Source organism: Salvelinus sp. IW2-2015, linkage group LG20, assembly GCF_002910315.2.
Source record: "Salvelinus sp. IW2-2015 linkage group LG20, ASM291031v2, whole genome shotgun sequence".
Taxonomy (NCBI): domain Eukaryota; kingdom Metazoa; phylum Chordata; class Actinopteri; order Salmoniformes; family Salmonidae; genus Salvelinus; species Salvelinus sp. IW2-2015.
The window spans coordinates 67331083-67344755 of record NC_036860.1 but is presented as its reverse complement, the minus strand read 5'-3'; the positions used below and the strand labels follow the sequence as shown (position 1 = coordinate 67344755).

Below are 13673 nucleotides of genomic sequence, written 5' to 3'. Positions count from 1 at the left end.
AGCCAGTCCAGTGGAAAAGAAGGGAGTAGCTATTATATACACTACATTACGGTAGTATCTTATATAGACTACATTACGGTAGTATCTTATATACACTACATTACGGTAGTATCTTATATACACTACATTACGGTAGTATATTATATAGACTACATTACGGTAGTATATTATATAGGACTACATTACGGTAGTATTCTATATAGACTACATTACGGTAGTATCTTATATAGACTACATTACGGTAGTATCTTATATACACTACATTACGTAGTATATTATATAGACTACATTACGGTATTATCTTATATACACTACATTACGGTAGTATATTATATAGACTACATTACGGTTATCTTATATAGACTACATTACGGTAGTATATTATATAGTCTACATTACGGTATTATCTTATATACACTACATTACGGTAGTATATTATATACACTACATTACGGTAGTAAATTATATAGATTACATTACGGTAGTATATTTATACACTAACATTACGGTAGTATCTTATATAGACTACATTACGGTAGTATATATATAGTCTACATTACGGTATATCTTATATACACTACATTACGGTAGTATATTATATAGATTACATTACGGTAGTATATTATATACACTACATTACGGTAGTATCTTATATACACTACATTACGGTAGTATATTAAAAGACTACATTACGGTAGAATCTTATATACACTACATTACAGTAAAATCTTATATACACTACATATACGGTAGTATATTATATACACTACATTATGGTAGTATCTTATATACACTACATTACGATAGTCACTTATATAAACTACATTACGGTAGTATCTTATATACACTACATTACCATAGTCACTTATATACACTACATTACGATAGTCACTTATATGCACTACATTACGGTAGTATCTTAAGCTATTAGTGTGGACAGATAGTTAGGCCAGAGACAGTGTTGGTGTGATTATCAGGCCATAGACAGTGTTGGTGTGATTATCAGGCCATAGACAGTGTTGGTGTGATTATCAGGCCATAGGACAGTGATGTGTGGATTATCAGGCCATAGACAGTGTTGGTGTGATTATCAGGCCATAGACAGTGATGGTGTGATTATCAGGCCAGAGACAGTGTTGGTGTGATATCAGGCCAAGACAGTGTTGGTGTGATTACAGTGGTATGACGGCTGCGTAGTCCCATGGTGTTTATACTTGCATACTATTGTTTGTACAGATGAACGTGGTACCTTCAGGTGTTTGGAAATTTCTCTGAAGGATGAACCAGACTTGTGGAGGTCTACCATTTTTTTCTGAGGTAGTGGCTGATTTCTTTTGATTTTCTCATGATGTCAAGCAAAGAGGCACTGAGTTTGAAGGTAGGCCTTGAAATACATCCACAGGTACACCTCCAAATGACTCAAATTATGTCAATTAGCCTATCAGAAGCTTCTAAAGCCATGAAATCATTTTCTGGAATTTTCCAAGCTGTTTAAAGGCACAGTCAACTTAGTGTATGTAAACTTCAGACCCACTTGAATTGTGATACAGTGAATTAAAAGTGAAATAATCTGTCTGTACACAATTGTTGGAAAAATTACTTGTGTCATGCACAAAGTGAGATGTCCTAACCGACTTGCCAAAACTATAGTTTGTTTTCAAGGAATTTGTGGAGTGGTTGAAAAACGAGTTTTAATGACTCCAACCTAAGTGTATGCAAACTTCCGACTTCACCTGTATATACGCTGAGTGTACAAAACATTAAAGAACACCTGTTCTTTCCATTACATAGACTGACCAGGTGAATCCAGGTGAAAGCTCTGATCCTTTATTGATGTAACTTGCTAAATCCACTTCAATCAGTGTACTGTAGATGAAGGGGAGGAGACAAGTTAAAGAAGGATTTTTAATCCTTGATACAATTGAGACATGGATTGTATGTGTGCCATTCAAAGAGGGAATGTGCAAGACAATAGATTTAAGTGCCTTTGAACGTGGTAGGTGCCAGGCGCACCAGGTTTGTGTCAAGAACTGCAACGCTGCTGGGTTTTTCACGCTCAACAGTTTCCCGTGTGTATCAAGAACGGTCCACCACCCCAAGGACATCCAACCAACTTGACACAACTGTAGGAAGTGTAACCGATGTGAAATGGCTAGCTAGTTAGCGGTGGTGCGCACTAATAGCATTTCGATCGGTGACGTCACTCGCTTTGAGACCTTGAAGTAGTAGTTCCCCTTGCTCTGCAAGGGCCGTGGCTTTTTGTGGAGCGATGGGTAACGATGCTTCGTGGGAGGCAGTTGTTGATGTGTGCAGAGGGTCCCTGGTTCGAGCCCAGGTAGGGGCGAGGAAAGAGGAAAGCTAAACTGTTCCAGAAGCATTGTAGTCAACATGGGCCAACATCCCTGTCGAATGCTTTTGACACCTTGTATAGTCTATGCCCAGACGAATTGAGGCTGTTCTGAGGGCAATATTAAGGTGTTCTTTTTTTCTTTTTTTACTTTATACCCCTTATTCTCCCATATTGGTAGTTACAGTCTTTTCCCATCGCTCCAACTCCCGTACGGACTACAGAGAGGCGAAGGTTGAGAGCCATGCATCCTCCGAAACACGACCCTGCCAAGCCGCACTGCTTCTTGACACACTGCTTGCTTAACCCGGAAGCCAGCCGCACCAATGTCTCAGAGGAAACACCGTACAATTGGCGAATGAAGTCAGCGTGCTTGTGCCCGGCCCACCACAAGGAGTCACTAGATGGGACAAGGTCATCCAAGCCGGCCAAACCCTCCCCTAACCCAATTGTGCGCCGCCTCATTGGTCTTCCGGTTGCAGCCGGCTGCGACACAGCCTGGGATCGAACCCGGCTCTGTAGTGATGCCTCAAGAACTGCGGTGCAATGCCTTAGACTACTGAGCCACTCGGATGGCCAGGAAGGTGTTCTTAATGTTTTGTACACTCAGTGTATGTAGGCTTGCTGTGGCAGTCAAGACATATTACTAGTGAACGAGACTACAATAACAAATTCAATGGAATGTAAAAGGAATAAAATTCATTTTCAGTCATCGAGGACAACCTGTCTTGAAGAACCAGACAAACAATAACTAAAGCAGTCAATTAACAACCACACAGCTCACAGCATCAAGCCTCTCCCAACCCACTCTAGTTTCTTGTAGAGGACACTTCACCTATTGACTCGGCTGTTGTGGCTCTGGCTGTGGGATGAAGCTCATAATTGATTCCCCTTTAATGAGCATAATGATCTCTGGCAGCCAGGGCAGGTGTCCAGACTCTCCCTCCCTCTACCTGGCTCTCCCTTCCTCCCTTTACCTGGCTCTCCCTTCCTCCCTCTACCTGGCTCTCCCTCCCTTTACCTGGCTCTCACCTCCCTCCATCTTTACTGGCTCTCCCTCCTCCCTTACCTGGCCCTCACTCCCTCCCTCTACCTGGCTCTCACTCCCTCCCTTACCTGGCTCTCCCTCCTCCCTTTACCTGGCCTCATCCCTCCCTCTAACCTGGCTCTCCCTCCTCCTTTACCTGGCTCTCCCTCCCCCTTAACCTGGCCCTCACTCCCTCCCTCACCTGGCTCTCCCTGTCCTCCTCTACCTGGCCTCTCCTCCCTCCCTTTACTGGCTCTCCCTTTCTCCCTTTACCTGGCTCTCCCTCCTTACCTCGATACCTGGCCCTCACTCCCTCCCTCAACCTGGCTCTCCCTTCCTCCATTTACCTGGCTCTCACTCCCCCTCTACCTGGCTCTCACTCCTCCTTTTACCTGGCTCTCCCTTCCTCCCTTTACCTGGCCCTCACTCCCTCCCTCTACCTGGCTCTCACTCCCTCCCTTACCTGCGCTCTCACTCCCTTCTACCTGGCTCTACACTCCCTGCCTCTACCTGGCTTCTCAACTCCCTCCCTCTACCTGGTTCTCACCTCCTCTCCTTTACCTGGCTCTCCCTCCCTCCCTTTAACCTGCTCTCCTTCTACCTCTAACCTTCTCCCTCCCTCCCTTTACCTGGGCTCTCCCTCCTACCCAACTGGCCTCTCCCTCCTCCTACTCTACTCTCCCTCCCTCCCTTTAACCTGGCTCTCCCTCTCCTTTCACCTGCTTCGCTCCTCACTCTACCTCGCTCTCCCTCCGCTCCCTTTAACCTGGCTCTCCCTCCTCCTACCTGCTCTCCTCCTCCCTCTACCTGGCTCCCAACTCCCTACCTCTTACCTGGCTCTCCCTCCCACTCCCTTTACGCTGGCTCTCACTGCCTCTACCTGTGCTCTAACCACTCCCTCCCTCTACCTGGCCTCCTCACTTCCCTCCCTTTACCGGCTCTCCCCTCCCCTCCCCTTTACCTGCTCTCCCCTCCCTTAACCTGTCCTCTCTTAGCTGCCAGGGACATGGTGCATGCGTTCTTATTATGCACGAATTGGCTCAGAAGAGTTACAGTACCGGGCCCAGTTAGGTCCACTAGTTCCAACCTCGTAGTATGCAGCGGAGCGGCTGCAGCGACGTCACTACTTTAAGCTGCATTGTTCATTTAGCCCAGGAGTTCCTTACTGGCTACTCCCTCGGCTACTGCCTCCCTCCTTTACCTCTACCTGGCTCCCCTGCCCCCCTCGACCCCCTCCCTCCCTTAACCTGGCTCTCCCTCCCTCTACCTGGCTCTCCTCCCTACTACCTGGCTCTCCCTCCCTCTACCTGCTCTCCCTCCTGCTACCTGCGTCTCTCCCTCCCTCTACTGGCCTCCCTCCTCTACCTGGCTCTCCCTCCCTCTACCTGGCTCTCCCTCCCTCTACCTGGCTCTCCCTCCCTCCACCTGGCTCTCCCTCCTCTACCCGCTCTCCCTCCCCTCTACCTAGGTCTCCCTCCCTCTACCTGGTCTCTCCTTCCCTCTCTCCTCCCTACCTCCTCCCCTGGCCCCCGCTCTGCCTCCTCCTCCTTCTACCTGGCTCTCCCTCCTCTACCTGGACTCTCCCTCCCTCGTACCTGGCTCCTCCCTCCTCTCCTCCTTACCGGCTCTCCCTCCGCTCACCTGCTCCCTCTCCTCTCTCCTCCTCCACCTAGCTCTCCCTCCTCCGACCTGTGCTCTCCCTCCCTCTACCTGGCTCTCCCTCCCTCTACCTGGCTCTCCCTCCCTCCACCTGGCTCTCCCTCCCTCTACCTGGCTCAGCAGGTATCCTCACATTAAGACCATGTTTTTCATGTTTTTCAGTGGCTCTGATTGTGAAATACGTATCCTGATGGATGATTGATGGACTATAGATCCAGGAACAACAAAATAATGATGATCCAGGACCATGTCCCAATTAGTGAAATCAGGACATGCGTGTCTCATGTGCCCTTGGTGGCAGTGTGACCAGATTCACAAAACATTTCTTACGCAAAAACTTGAGAAGTAAAACAAAACAAAAATAATAAGAAGTTCATATGATAGTTTGTAAGAGTATTAGATTTAAAAATATATATTATTTATTATTGAATTGAATTGATATTTTGTATATTTATTCATATTTTATATTTTATTTAAATGTTTTATTCTCATTATAATTTAATATATTTAATTTTTTATAATTTTGTATATATATTTATTTATTATTATTTGAAAAAAAAATGTTTGGGGGGGGGGGGGCAGCAGGTAGCCTAGCGGTTAGAGCATTGGGCCAGGAACCAAAAGGTTGCCTGATCGAATCCCTGAGCTCACAAAGTAAAAATCTGTCATTCTGCCCCTGAACAGGGCAGTTAACCCACTGTTCCCTGGTAGGCCATCATTGTAAATAAGAATTTGTTCTTAACTGACTTGCCTAGTTAAATCTTTTTTTTTTAAAGATGATTGTCACGAGGCAACTGATTTAGCAAGCTAGCAATGGAAATCATGTTAGCATATTTCCTACTGAGATTACTGTTCTACAACATGTTCTTGGGTTTCTAATAATCAATACTGAAACATTCAGATGAAGTTTGTGAGAGAATTGAACCTGTTCAATTGCTTTCATTAGCTTATTCTCTCACTCCCCAGAGTTTAAGAAAATAGTTTAGCTATCTTGGAATTAAGAACATTTCCAATAAGAATTCCAATAACTTTATTTTCAAGAATTTCCTGCAGTCAAATGACCTAGTAGCCTCATGGATGGAATGTTATTCATATTTTTCATACTTTCATAATTAATAAATGTAATCCATTAATTCCTATGAAGGACTGCTCCTGGGGAGTTCCAATATGGCCGACCAGTGGCTTCAAAGCCTCTCATTGGCCAATACATAGCATCATCAATCCATGGTTTATATACATCATTGGTCCCGAACTGTGACATCAGAGCCACCACCATCTTCTTTAGAATCATTAACTGCCTTTGATAACTCCATGATTGGCCCTGCTGACCACAGTCCCATTGACTTCCTTTCAGAGGAAGCCCATACTTATTGTCATTATGGACTCCACCGAAGAATGGATCATTTTGTCAACTTAAAGGCTTAAGATCAGATGGTAACAAGTGCTACTCTTAGTATTGTGTTACACCACATTCAAATAGAATGACTAGAACAGGACAATATATTATATGTCTATGCTACACCATTCTGTTTCTGTTCACAGGATTTACATTTACAAAATGTGCATCATTCAATATTTCATTTGTAGCAAGTTGGTGTAAGAAATGTGTTAAGGATTTGAACGATTTGTGTAGCCTATTACCCACGGTCATCATCTTCATCAACAAGCACGGCRTGCCAATGGAATCTGTCCAAAACATTCGAGAGTCATTTACCCAACGATCTATCATCCGAGGGAGACTACTACACTGCATCAGCTATTCTTCAGCTAATTATAGGCTATCCACGCGTTCTTTCACAATCACATGGAGCAATGTTCTGTCATGGCTGTACAGTATCCAAACGTTTAGAAAACATTGTCAAATTTAATTAATTCAATAGGCTATTGATTTAATGATACGTAACATGTAAATGCTATAGCTGCCTGTAAATATCTTTAAAACAATAATAGTTCCGTCTATTTCTACTGATTAAATTAAATCCAATCCACAATTGCCTTGGCAAGATTTAGTTTTCACAAGTCCATTTGGTGGATTGTAAAATAAATGCATGTGTGCAACAGCTTTGAGGTATATAGTTTAATAAAGTCACAAAAACTTAAAGTATTAGGCTACACAGGAAAATACACTCGTGGTTACTGACCCGTCAACATGTAGTTCTGATGTCTGTCACATAAGACCGTTTTCCGTTCGGTAAATAGCCCCGTACTCCAATTTTGTAAAGGCTCCTACTTCAGAATGATTTTCAACACATCAAGAAGGGTTCTCGCGGAACATGCTTCGCGCACCGGCTGATAGACAATGGGATTAAAAACGTTCCAACCCCTCCCCTCCGCTCTCCCAGAGCTGTGCTGGTGATCGCGGGAGTAGGGCGAGAGAGAGGGAAAGAGAGAGAGAGAGAGAGAGAGAGTGAAGGGATTTTTGGCAGAGAAAAGTACAGACTCCAGAGAAAGAGACAAGGTCTAAAGATTTTCACTTTGCCTGAGTAGATGCGCTTTGCAGTATAGCATATGGTAGGTTTGTATACTTGTTGGCAATTTTAGGGGATTCATATTAGGCTACGCTATGCATACTGAGAAACAAATGTTATTGCACTTTTACAATAGTATTATACTATAATGTATTAGTAACCCTGGTCACAAAGAACACTATTTTCCTGATCTGACTCAAGCTCTCTGACCGTTTACATCAATCACTCTCACACTCGTTGACCTTAGACGGTTCATAGCCTCTGATTCGCTGTCTGGCCATGTATACCCTCCCTGCATTCCTAACATGTCCTGTTGTCTACACGTAGTTCCTCCACACAGGAGGTACTGTATCTTCCCCAGGATGTCCTGTATCACTGACGGAGCCTTTTTTTTTTTTTTTAGGGAAGTTCCCAGTGGATATTCATACTGACTCTGACTACTGAGACATTAGGAGAAAATCCTATTTGATTGTAGAAGAGACATAGACGTGACTCATCATTTAAGCTGATGGTGTAATAAATGTACGGCGTTTCAGCCCTCGGTAACCATCGTTAGGATGATGGACCATTGTGCCACGTGAATAACTGTGTATCACACAGGACAGGGATCAGAGTGGACTGAAAAAAGTTACGTACTTCATTACACTTGAGAGGAATCAAGATTTGGTAACACTTTATTTTCATAGTTCATCTGTAGACACTCAACAAACTATTTTAATAGACTTTCCGTCATTTTGAACAATTCCACTGAATTCCACTAGTAGGTTTCGTGAAAAACGCCCCAGGGAGAGAGAGAGACCTTCATTGGTCACACCTGGTTGAGTAATAGTGTGTACGTTAACTAGAAGTACACTGACATTCCAAACAGAGGCACCAGTCATCTACATGGTAATGTGAAGAGAGCTTGAGCAAATTTGGGAGCTGGCCCAATTGTGGCTGTTTCTTCAGGCATTTCTCCATTTCTTAGGCATTGTGAGGATTGATTGTCATGCAAACGTATTGAGATAGTCCCAGTGTCCTGGGACTGCTTTGTTCTTATTGAAATCAAATGGCCTGTTGTATTTTCCAATCGGTGTCCCAAATGACACCCCATTCCCTACTACTTTTGACCAGGGCTCAGGCCTGGTCTAAAGTAGTGCACTATATAGGGAATAGGGTGCCATTTGGGACGCATCCCCAGTATTCTGTCTTTTTACCAAACACTAAACGTTGGAAGATGTTAAACAGGATTATATACAGCTGCATATCATAGCTGCTGAACCAAGCTCTGTGTGTGTGTGTGTGTGTGTGTGTGTGTGTGTGTGTGTGTGGTGTGTGTGTGTGTGTGTGTGTGTGTGTGTGTGTGTGTGTGTGTGTGTGTGTGTGTGTGTGTGTGTGTGTGTGTGTGTGTGTGTGTGTGTGTGTGTGTGTGTGTGTGTGTGTGTGTGTGTGTACCGTAGCTGCTTAACAAGCCAGTTCAGTTCCTTGTGCTATTTCCTGTTGCTGTTCTAGTTTCATTTTAGACAGCAAGGTCAAAGTGGTGAATAAAGGCAGAGAAGCAAATACTGTACAGTACAGTTAGTCTGGATACTGGCTGCCAAATACAGTACAGTTAGTCTGGATACCGCTGCAAATACGTACAGTTAGTCTGGATATGGCTGCCAAATACAGTACAGTTAGTCTGGATACGGCTGCCAAAAACAGTACAGTTATCTGGATACCGGCTGCCAAATACAGTACAGTTAGTCTGGATACGCTGCGCTAAATACAGTAGAGTTAGTCTGGATACCGGCTGCCAAATACAGTACAGTTAGTCTGGATACCGGCTGCTAAACAGTACAGTTAGTCTGGATACTGGCTGGCCAAATACAGTACAGTTAGTCTGGATACGGGCTGCCAAAAACAGTACAGTTAATCTGGATACCGGCTGCCAAATACAGTACAGTTAGTCTGGATACCGGCTGCTAAATACATTAGAGTTAGTCTGGATACGCTGCCAAATACAGTAAGTTAGTCTGGATACCGGCTGCAAATACAGTACAGTTTAGTCTGGATACCGGCTGCTAAATACAGTACAGTTAGTCTGGATACGGCTGTAAATCAGTACAGTTAGTCTGGATACCGCTGCCAAATACAGTACAGTTAGTCTGGATACGGCTGCAAATACAGTACAGTTAGTCTGGATACCGGCTGCAAATACAGTACAGTTTAGTCTGAATACGGGCTGCCAAACAGTACATTAGTCTGGATAGCTGCTAAATACAGTACAGTTAGTCTGGATACCGGCTGCCAATACAGTACAGTTAGTCTGGATACTGTGCTAAATACAGTACAGTTAGTCTGATAAGCTGCTAAATACAGTGCAGTTAGTCTGGATACCGCTGCTAAATACAGTACGGTTAGTCTGGATACGGCTGCAAATACAGTACAGTTAGTCTGGATACCGGCTGCTAAAATACAGTACAGTTAGTCTGGATACTGACTGCCAAATACAGTACAGTTAGTCTGGATACCGGCTGCCAGATACAGTACAGTTAGTCTGGAAACCGGCTGCCAGAATACAGTACAGTTAGACTTTATACAGTGCTAAATACAGTACAGTTAGTCTGGATACTGGCTGTCAGATACAGTACAGTTAGTCTGGATACCGGCTGCTAAATACAGTACAGTTAGTCTGGATACTGACTGCCAAATACAGTACAGTTAGTCTGGATACCGGCTGCAGAATACAGTAAGTTAGTCTGGAAACCGGCTGCAAAAAAGATCAGTAAGTTAGACTTTATACCAGCTGCTAAATACAAGTACAGTTAGTCTGGATACTGCTGTACAGATACAGTACAGTTAGTCTGGATACCGGCTGCTAAATACAGTACAGTTAGTCTGGATAATGGCTGCAAATACAGTACAGTTAGTCTGGATACCAGCTGCTAAATACAGTACAGTTAGTCTGGATACCGGCTGCAAAATACAGTACAGTTAGTCTGGATACCAGCTGCAACATACAGTACAGTTAGTCTGGATAATGGCTGCCAAATACAGTACAGTTAGTCTGGATACCAGCTGCCTAAATACAGTACAGTTAGTCTGGATACCGGCTGCAAAATACAGTACAGTTAGTCTGGATACTGGCTGCCAAATACAGTACAGTTAGCTGGATACGGCTGCCAAATACAGTACAGTTAGTCTGGATACATGCTGCCAAATACAGTACAGTTAGTCTGGATACCGCTGCTAAATACAGTACAGTTAGTCTGGATACCGGTGCAAAATACAGTACAGTTAGTCTGGATAAGGCTGCCAAATACAGTACAGTTAGTCTGGCTACCGGCTGCCAAATACAGTACAGTTAGTCTGGATACCGGCTGCTAAATACAGTACAGTTAGTCTGGATACCGGCTGCAAATACAGTACAGTTAGTCTGGTTTACCGGCTGCTAAATACAGTACAGTTAGTCTGGATACCGGCTACTAAATACAGTACAGTTAGTCTGGATACAGTGCTAAATACAGTACAGTTAGTCTGGATACCGGCTGCAAAATACAGTACAGTTAGTCTGGATACCGGTGCCAATACAGTACAGTTAGTCTGGATACCGGCTGCTATCAGTACAAGTTTTAGTCTGGATACCGGGCTTCCAAATACAGTACAGTTAGTCTGGATACCGGCTGCTAAATACAGTACAGTTAGTCTGGATACCGGATACTAAATACAGTACAGTTAGTCTGGATACCGGCTGCAAAATACAGTACAGTTAGTCTGGATACCAGCTGCCAAATACAGTACAGTTAGTCTGGATACCGGCTGCTATATAGCCTCCATGTCTTGATGTCTAAAAAAACTGCAGCAATAATAATATTGATTCTTTCTGCTCAATTCAGTTGTTGTAACAAAGACTCCAGAATAAAAATGAAAAGGCGCCCCATGGTCATTAGTCTGTCCTCTAACGCCCTAATCTGGTGCAGAGAGAGAGTCAATAATAGTGACATCGTGTTTACTGTGGCAGCTGAAGAGACAAGGAGCAGCTCCGAAGCAGTGTGAATGAAAAACAAACTGGTTTGAATATGCAACGCCACGGTCCACAGATGCAGTACTATTAGTACTTGCTGCGTTCCCAATGGCACCCTATTCCGTACACTGTGTACTACCTTTGACCAGAGACCTACAGGCCCTGCTAAAAAGTGGTGCACTATATAGGGAATAGGGTGCCATTTGTTACACATACATTGTACTGAAGAGTTGAGTTGACACAGGACCAAACCCTTGTCTTGACTGGGACATAGCTTGATGGCTGTTTGTTTTTGTCTACAGAGGGAGAGGGGGAGCAGTTCTTCTGTGTAATAAAGAATGGAACTGGCTGTTTACAGTAAACTCTGTACTGGGTGATTCCTCATGAAATAAAGACCAAAAAATACCATGATTTTGGGGTGATTTTCACGACATTTAATTCATAGAATGTTCCTTTGGAGGAAAGATTGTTGACATTTATTTGGCATTGGTATCTAAAAGCAGAATTGAGAAATAATTGATCAAATATGGCGTATTTATGGCATTTTGGCCTTACCCAGGCCTCCTTTAACCTCTACAGAATCGGTAGGTTTAAACTCTTGTTAATCTAACTGCACTGTAGCTATTACAGTGAAAGAATACCATGCTACTGTTTGAGGAGAGTGCACAGTTATGAACTTCAAAAGTTATTAATAAACCAATTAGGCTCATTTGGGCAGTCTTGATACAACATTTTGAACAGAAATACAATGGTTCATTGGATCAGTCTAAAACTTTGCACATACACTGCTGCCATCGAGTGGCCAAAATCTAAATTGTGCCTGGGCTGGAATAATACATTATGGACTTTCTCTTGCATTTCAAAGATGATGGTACAAAATAAATATATGTTTTTTTCTTTGTATTATCTTTTACCAGATCTAATGTGTTATATTCTCCTACATTCATTTCAGATTACCACAAGCTTCAAAGTGTTTCCTTTCAAATGGTATCAAGAATATGCATATCCTTGCTTCAGGAGCTGAGCTACAGGCAGTTAGATTTGGGTATGTCATTTTAGGCGAAAATTGAAAAAAAGGGTTCAAACCTTAAAAGACTCCATAATGTTTCATCTGTAAGTGTTACAGAAAAAACATTGGTGTCATATGAAGCTTTACCACTTGCTCTGTAATATGAGTAGTATTTTGATTTCAATAACAATTATCTTACATTCATTTCTGATTATTGGAAAATATAAACATAAATATTGAAAATATACAATCTTTAATTAGGCACATTTTTCAATTTATTGTTGAACATAATATACTCTACAGACATATCATATAAGTTCCAGAGTGGGATCTCTGCTACTTTTAGAGATATTATCCAATCTTTAAGCATTACCAACAGAGTGAATGTGAAAATAGATTCAAAATGGTTGCCCTCTGCTGATGATTGGCAGGATGTGCAATGATACAAGTAAAGGAGAGGTGTGATTGGTTAACTTGCCTTGTGTCTGTATAAAATGGGCCATATTTAAAAACTAGCAGAGATCTCACTGTAAAACATTGACATGGCCGTAGAGTATATTATGTTCAACAATATATTTAAAAAAATATCCTAATCGAAAATTGTGCATTTTCAATATTTATGTTTATAATTTTCAATTTCCATCAACTAATGTAAGAAAATTGTTATTGAAATCAAAATACCACAAATTTTTCATAGCAAATGGTAAAGCTTCATATTACACACATTTTTGTCAGGTTTTGGCCAGGACTGTTCTGGTTTTTTGTCACTAGATGTCCCCATTGCACCTTTTTTGTACCTTTTGTTTTTCCCTTGCTCTAATTATTGTTTGCACCTGTATGTCGTTCCCTTGTTAGTATTTAATCCCTGTGTGTTCCTCAGTTCCTTGCTCAGTGTTTGTATGTTAGCACCCAGCCCAAGCCCAAGCCTTGTTGTGAACATATATTTTTCTCTTGTTGGATTTTCCAGAGGTTCTCTGGTTTTGTTCTTTTGTATTTTGGATTAGTCTTTTGAGGTTTGTTTTTCCCTTGCTGTTTTTACCACTTTGTGGATTTTTTTTGTATTTTGGAAGATATCTATTTTTTTTATTAAACCACCATCTCTAGTACTGCTGTGTCTGCCTCATCTTCTGGGTTCTGCCGATTTAGTGACTGTTTCTCGCACCGGGTCCTGACACATT

At 42.6% G+C, this 13673-nt stretch overlaps 1 protein-coding gene across 1 annotated transcript in view; it reads right to left on the bottom strand.

Annotated features, from left to right (window-relative positions):
* arhgap24 (Rho GTPase activating protein 24) overlaps window positions 1–7384 on the bottom strand; it is a 53313-nt gene extending 45929 nt beyond the window's left edge. Inside the window, exon 1 of the mRNA XM_070449776.1 lies at window positions 7175–7384. Within this exon, the coding sequence (XP_070305877.1) occupies window positions 7175–7184 (10 nt within the window). The 5' untranslated portion in view covers window positions 7185–7384. The remainder of the gene's footprint in view (window positions 1–7174) is intronic.
* Between the last annotated feature and the right edge of the window lie 6289 nt (window positions 7385–13673).